The 7,915-nt window shown below is 38.8% G+C and overlaps 1 protein-coding gene across 1 annotated transcript; it reads left to right on the forward strand.

The window, feature by feature from the left end:
- The first annotated feature begins 394 nt into the window (after nt 1–394).
- LOC122641566 (protein SMAX1-LIKE 3-like) lies at nt 395–4,016 on the forward strand. Its single transcript, XM_043834842.1, has 3 exons — nt 395–1,670; nt 1,950–2,208; nt 2,725–4,016. Exons 1-3 carry the CDS (start codon nt 448–450, stop codon nt 3,826–3,828), a joined length of 2,586 nt encoding a protein of 861 aa, XP_043690777.1. The 5' UTR covers nt 395–447; the 3' UTR covers nt 3,829–4,016.
- The last annotated feature ends 3,899 nt before the right edge of the window (nt 4,017–7,915 follow it).

A 7,915-nucleotide genomic window follows, 5' to 3' on the forward strand; every position in this document is an offset into this window, starting at 1 on the left:
AGAAGGAGGGGAGCAAAGCTGAGTTGCCTTTGAGACTGCAGCATTCGTCCTGCTTGTCAGCACATGCATTCCACTTTCCACTACAATATCAGACTTTGGACCCCCAAAATTTCCCTCACCTACAAGAAAAGCATAACCCACATCCCATAAAAACTTGGGGCACTCAAACCCACTCCTCACTACCGCATTACTCATTACTTACTCACCTCCTTAACACATAAACTCCTCTCTAAACGCTCCCACTCTCTCCCTCCCTTCAGTGATCATATCCTCTCTTTCTCCAACCCAAAGTCTAAAAGAGAGACACACCCAATTCTCATTCTTCTTATCCAAATGATACAACACTGTATAGAAGCTCTTTCTTAATCTTTCCTCTCTTCTTAGCCTTCATCATCTACTACTGTTTTGCACCATTAGAAGGAGAAGGATAACAACTTGAGAAACAAAATGAGAGCAGGAGGTTGCACAGTGCAACAGACACTAACTTCAGAAGCTGCTCGTATTGTGAAACAAGCAGTGAACCTTGCAAAACAGCGAGGCCATGCGCAAGTAACTCCTCTCCATGTAGCCAACACCATGCTTGCTTCCTCAACTGGCCTTCTTCGAACAGCTTGTCTTCAATCTCACTCCCACCCTCTCCAATGCAAAGCTCTTGAGCTTTGCTTCAATGTTGCTCTCAACCGCTTGCCTGCCTCTACTTCTAGCCCTATAATGGGTCACCATTCTCACCACCACCCTTCACTCTCCAATGCCTTGGTTGCAGCTTTCAAGCGCGCACAAGCCCACCAGCGCCGTGGCTCCATTGAGAACCAGCAACAACCTCTCCTTGCTGTGAAGATAGAGATAGAACAACTAATTATATCTATCTTAGATGACCCAAGTGTTAGTAGAGTTATGAGAGAAGCTGGTTTCTCAAGTACCCAAGTGAAAAGTAATGTAGAACAAGCTGTTTCTCTAGAGATTTGTTCTCAAAATCCTCCTATTAGTAGTAAGCCCAAGGAAAGTAGTAGCCTTCTAGTACTTGGAAGTACTACTTCTCAGTCTCCATCACCCACACCTCCTCCTCCTCTTCCAATGGTTCAGTTTGGAGTTAAAGTAAGCAAACCAAGGCCTTTTGATCAAGTTAGGAGTGAAGATGTGATGAGTGTGCTTGAGAGTTTAATGCATAGGAGAAGAAGTATTGTGATTGTTGGGGAATGTTTGGCTAGTGTAGAGGGTGTAGTTATGGGAGTGATTGATAAAGTTGAGAAAGAAGAAGTTCCTGAGGCTTTGAGAGATATAAAGTTTATAAGCCTTCCTTTGATCCCCTTTGGGCAACTATCAAAGGAAGAAGTTGAGCAGAAACTTGTGGAGCTTAGGTGCCTCTTGAAAAGCTGTGTGGGGAGAGGAGTTGTGTTGTATTTGGGTGATCTCAAATGGGCTGCTGAGATTAAAGCTAGTTCTTTTGAGCAAGGAAGGAATTACTATTGCCCTGTGGAACACATGATTATTGAGCTTAGAAGGTTAGTTTGTGGAATTGGAGAGAGTGGAAGGGTTTGGCTTATGGGAATTGCAACTTTTCAGACTTACATGAGATGCAGGATAGGTAATCCTTCCTTGGAGTCTATTTGGCATCTTCACCCTCTTACAATTCCAGCTGGAAGCTTGAGTCTGAGTCTCAACTCTGACAGGTAATTCATTACTCTTTAAGCTATCTTTCTCTTCTCTTCCCTCTAACTATTATATGCAAATAAATCTATTATTGTATCTTTTTTCAATAGGAAACATCTTGTCATCTTAGATTTCCAAATCTAAGGCATCTGTTGATATTGAAGATTTGAATCCATTACTTTCATGTCAGATAAATGGGAATAGTAGATTGAGAGACTTAAAGTAGTTAACAGTGAAAAAGCTTTTCCTCACATAGACTTATCAAAATTCTCAGTCTTTGTTTTCTTTTATTCTTTCAGTGATTCACAAGGCCAGTTTAGAAGCAAGAGAACTGGAGATGGGTCTGGTTTGTCTTTGCTTGATGGTGGAATGAATAAGCAGTTAACTTACTGTGTTGATTTCTCAGCCAAAATTGATAATGAAGCTCGAAGCCGACCAAATAGTAGTTACAATGACTGTAGTTACAATGACTCTGCCACAACTTCCACCACCTCAAGCTTACCTTCATGGCTTAAACAGTACAAGGAAGAGAACAAAAGATTTATCAGTAGTGAACAGGTAACAATCTTATTCCTCTCTCAATAATCAAAGTGGGAAGAAAGCCAATTTAGTTACTTTTAAGTTCTTGCCCTCCTTCAATGGACAGAGTTACTAGGAGTAGGCCCAAGCAGTGACTGTTTGTTTTGGACTGTCTTTATCTTTTGTTAAAGAATATGAAGTAGTAGTGGTAAGGGTTTAATAGGGGTGTGGTCCTTTGACCAGTCCTCTCAGTTGGCTAGGTTCTCTCGAGTTTGGCCAAGTGTCTGGTTGTTTTGGACTGGCTCTGTCCTTGTTTCCTCTTCGGATTTTCCTTCTAGCTTAATTCGTCTGTAGGGGTAGGCCATTAAATTTGTTATGGAGCTCTTTTCATATATTTTTTTATTAGTTTTCTCTCCTATTCTTTCCTCCATTTGGGGGGGGGGGGGGAAGAATTTTAGGCTTTGTTGAATATATTTTAATCACCCAAAAAAAAAAAAATCTTAACTTAGTACAAATTTTTTAATTTTCTTCTGCTTCTTCTCTTCTACTTATCAGGATTGTATCCAAGTCAGAGATCTCTGCAGTAGATGGAACTCACTTGGCAGTTCAGTCCACAATCATCAACAACAACAACAATCTGATAAAACCTTAACTTTCCCTTCCATTTCACCATCTTCTTCTACTTCTGTCTCTTCACAAGACCAACACCCTAACATGCACCAGTCTCACCAAGAATGGTCCATCATTGTTGAACCAAAACAGTCATGGAGGGAACACCATTGGATCTCTGATTCAAAGCCAACTGTCCTATCCAAACCTTACCTTAACTCTGGCTCTACTCCTAATTCAGCTTCTTCAAGTGATGTAATGGAAGTTGAGTACCATCAAAGATATAAGGAGCTCAATGGAGAGAATCTGAAGACTCTATGCAATGCACTAGAGCAAAAGGTTCCATGGCAGAAGGATATAATTCCTGAAATAGCAAGCACAGTTCTTCAATGCAGGTCTGGGATGGTAAAAAGAAAGGGGAAATTGAGATACAGTGAACCCAAAGAAGATACTTGGTTGTTCTTCCATGGTGTTGATGTGGAAGGCAAAGAAAAGATTGCAAGAGAGCTTGCTGGCCTTGTATTTGGATCACAAGCTCACTTCTTCTCACTCAGCCTTACCAGTTTCTCATTGACTAGGGCTGATTCCACCGATGATTTCCGAAACAAAAGATCAAGGGATGATGATTCAAGTTGTAGTTATCTTGGGAGATTTACTGAAGCAATTTGCAGTAATCCCCACAGAGTCTTTCTAGTGGAGGATATAGAGCAAATTGATTATCGATCTCAATTGGGTATTAAAAGAGCAATTGAAAGAGGGAAAGTAACCAATTCAGATGGTGAAGAAGTTCTACTTAGAGATGTGATTGTCATTTTAAGTTGTGAAAGCTTCAGCTCAAGATCAAGAGCTTATTCTCCTAGTGTGAAACAGAAGTCAGGTGAGACAGAAGAAGAGAAAAACACAGAATCTGAGAAAGAAATAAGCCCATGTGTCTCCTTGGATTTGAATCTCTCTGCTGAAGAATACAATGTCTATGATCAGTCCATAGATGATATTGGGCTTCTAGAATCTGTTGATAGAAGAATAATTTTCAAATTGCCAGACTTATAAGAAGGGAAGCCCATGAGAAATCTTCTGATTAAGAGGATTGCTTTATTTTTTTCTTTGGGATGATTCAGGTTTGTTGTTTCTTTGTTCTGATTCTTGAACATTTCCAGTGGATGGAAATGAGGAGAATCGGCAATGTAGATTGTAGAACTACTACTTGTGTATTATATTTACCATCTTTGTATAATAGGTATCTTCAATTTTTTTGTTACAATTTTCTTTTTTGGTTTTGTTTATGTGGATTTGAAATTCAAAGGTCATTTCTTCCCCTTTTTTTCACCCCTCTTCTTTTCTGTTATACATGAAGATATGTGTATGTTAACCGTTCTAATCGAGCTTCGCTGAAATGAGAAACAAGGTTCTCCTTAACTACATTTTTTTATTTTTATTAGATTTTGTTTAACGTAAATGTTTTCCTTCACATCATCCTAGGGTTCACAACCCCCTGTAGGGTTTTAGTATGTTCTTCAAAATACCCTCTCATGCCTATCTGAGGTCTCATCGGTGAATGAATTTCCATTCACCGGGGCTGAAGGAAAACTCAATGCTTTTTCTCAAAGAATTTTATAAGTGGTTCTTATTCCATATCAGTGCATGGATTCATCTCTCTCTCTCATTGGAACAGTGAAGAAGGCATTATCAACTTAGTAGAGGCAGAGTATTTTTGACCCATCTACTTTTCCTTCACCTAGGGTTCACAAACCTTTTCTATATATGCCATTAATGGGGGCTTGCTGTTGTTTCATTCTGTTTGCCAGAAGAAACGTAGAATGAAATGGAGCCCACTTGTCTTTGCAATTTGGATAGGCAACCCAAATTCCAAAATAATCTTTTGGGAAGGGGTTTATTGCCAGGCTACTTGGGCCAATACGGAGCATGCGCAGGGACATTCGATCAACGAGAAAGGCGGGTGGTCATTGCACTGTCCCATGTGAGAGGGTGCATTGCTGGGCAGTGTTCTTTTCTCCCAATCTTTTATAACTCAAGAGAGGGAATTATACATTAACCGGTATATATAATTTGACATCTCACATGCTAAACCAATGAGTGCACAAAAAAGAATACCTCGTGATTTATATATAGAGGGCCCACGTAATTGAAAAGAATAAGAGATAGTTGGAAAAAATATGTAATACTAAGTAGTGTGTACATAATTTTTCCTTTTAACTTATATATCATCCAATGTTACCTCATATTACAACAGTTAATGTGCATTTAGGGCAGATGCATTTGATTCATGGAAGCATGCTGCAATGAAAGACAAACATTTCAAGACACAATCAAGGTGAGAGTAATAAGAAACCTTTTTTAAACAGAGGCTAATTATTATGGCACTGGGGCTGGCTTGGGTTGTGAATACAAATTCCCTAAAATATTTGCACACGTAGTAACACCCATGTCAGATCATCCATGTCATTTTGTTATTTAGTCATGAGCGAAGGGACATTAACAATGCTCCATATATATCTTCTTCTTCTTCTCATGGTTTTTTGTTTTTCGGGGGAAAGTAGCTAGGACCTTACTTGATGAACTTATTATTGGGCTTCCATTGCATCAATCAAAGATGTCCTTTAGTAAGTGCCTTCCATTAATCATTGTAGCCTTAAAGAATGAAGAAGCATGTCTCTCTCTCTCTCTCTCTCTCTCTCTCACACACACACACACACGCACACCTCCCTCAAAACTAAGGATTCTCTTTGCCGTGTCATACATGTGGTACTCACATATAAGGTTTTACATGGCGGATGATATGATCACTCAATCAAGGAAATATTTTTCCTCAGACATTGAGATTGGTCTACCAATCATATCTTTAATCAGTTGGATTTTGTATTGTTAAACTTGTTGAGATTCCATACGAAAGGTTGAAGTAATAATCTCACTTCGAATGTGAGAGTAGTCTAATATGAAGACTTATAGGTACTTGGGCACTCTCTCTTTAACTGCTAGTTTTTGCGAATGAATTCTATCCAAGTCTCTAATAAGTGGTATCAAAGCTAAAGTTGTTGCTAGGGGTGTCAATAAAGCCCTGTTGACCCGAACCTGTCCTGAGCCCGGCCTGGACCGGACCTTGATTTTTCAGCCTGAAGGGCGGGATTGGGTTTAGTTATAGTCTGGTCCTGATAGATTCGGGTCGGACTCAGGTTTAGCTAGGCCTCTTGCTTAGCCCGACGTGTATCTGTCTCAAATGTAAGTAGTCTGACCTAGAGACTTATAGGTACTTGGACACCCTTTCCACATTCCTTTCCACATGGGATGCGAGTAGTACGATGTAGAGACTTATAGGAACTTAACTGGCATCCTCTCCCTCACAAAGTCCCCCTCCCTCCCTCAAAAGAATAGTGTTACACCTTTTATTGGCTGATTCCTTTTCCACCAATCCACTCTCCACAGTGTGAAAATAGACTTACTATTTATATGGGTCAGTACCCTCCTTTTCCAATCCCCCCGGGGGAGAAATAATTTGCACAATGAGATGTATGTAGTAGTTTGTTAAAAGGAATGTTGGGAATGCACAAAGTATGAGTTAAGGTATGATCCATAACGTAAGGGTTATGCAAAGTAGAAGCCACTTTAGAAGGGGAAAAAAAAGAGGGTAAAATCTTGGTTAAGAAATATCAAAAGGGCACTACTTTTCAGGCCGGCTGGTAATGCCTTTTGCAAAAGAATTCCTTTTTTCTTCTTTTGATTTCATAACCCAAAACATTCTCATCATCTTTCGAAAGTAGTGGTGAGGAGGTTTAAAAAAATAGAAAGAAGCTAGGCAAAGAAAGGGTTAACACCCAAACATCATAGATAGGCATCTCAGCTTTAGACTTTAAAGATGTTATTAACTTTAGAATCCTAAAAAGATTATTATCTTCTCTGGCCATCTTTTAAATTGAAACCCTAAGTGTAAGTAGGGAATTTGTCGTTTATGACTTTTAAAAAGATATTAGGGTTTTTGAGAGTTAATACACCATTTAAATCACAAAGGTATAGTTTGATGAGATACTTCCATCTCTCTCTCTCTCTCTCTCATATGTTTTCTTTACTTTCTTTCAAACTCTCCAACATCTTAATATATTCCCCTTACTTTTGGGTTCCCTCTTTTATGACTTTTTTTTATTCTCAATCACTAAAAGGAAGAAGCCTCTAACATAGACTACTTTTTCTCTTCCACCCCACCCCCCATCTTATTTTTCTTTTTTCCTTTTTCTTTTCTTCTTTTTTTCTTAAACTACTTTCTTTTGAATAATTGAACCTCTCTCTCTCTCTCTCTCTCTCGGATGAATGGCATGTTTCATGCTTACCAACAGAAGAAATTACAAACTATCTTGTTCAAATGACCAAGATAACTACTTAAGTAGAAGCTAATATAAAAATACAAAACCTATGATTTTGAGCAGAGCACAGAAAGGTAGTATCAAAATTAAGATTTCATTCATTGATTGTATTCTCTTAATGGAGAGTGGAATATATAGTTACAACCCTAGCCGATCTATTTATGACAGAAATTATCACATGCGATATGGAAATATTACATTGAAGATTCTTTGAATAAAATAAGAGATATGAAGAGGAGATCGAATATTGAGTTCCCAAGAATAAGAAACTCCTTATTTAGTCAATAGGTAGAAAGACAATTTTTGTTGTTCCTGGAAAGACTAAAATACCCTCAGTTTTGGAGATAATTTATAAATTTCTTAACAATAGAAAACACAATCTTTGATCAAATTTCTTACTGGTTTCAATTTCTTAAGATTGAAACTCAAATCATACCCCACTTGTATATTGATGTATATGCCCTTTGAATCTGATGAAGGCCCAGATGACATAGCCCAAGTTTGAAGCCCAACTCAATCATCCCAAAGTCCTAAGAAGAACCAGGCCAAGACCAACCATGCCCAAGCACACCTGCCCGACCACTTGGCCCTACCAATTCTGTCCACCCAGCCCACTCAAATGGCCAAGCTCAATGTCCTTGAAGACCATCCTTTCTTGTTTGCCCTTTCAGCTTCTTTAGTGGATGATATGGAGAGCTTCTACAATGCAATAAATGCTTCTTGAAGACTCATCCAATACTTGGGAAGAAGGGAATTTATATGGA

This window comes from Telopea speciosissima, chromosome 10, assembly GCF_018873765.1.
Source record: "Telopea speciosissima isolate NSW1024214 ecotype Mountain lineage chromosome 10, Tspe_v1, whole genome shotgun sequence".
In the NCBI taxonomy this organism is placed as follows: Eukaryota; Viridiplantae; Streptophyta; class Magnoliopsida; order Proteales; family Proteaceae; genus Telopea; species Telopea speciosissima.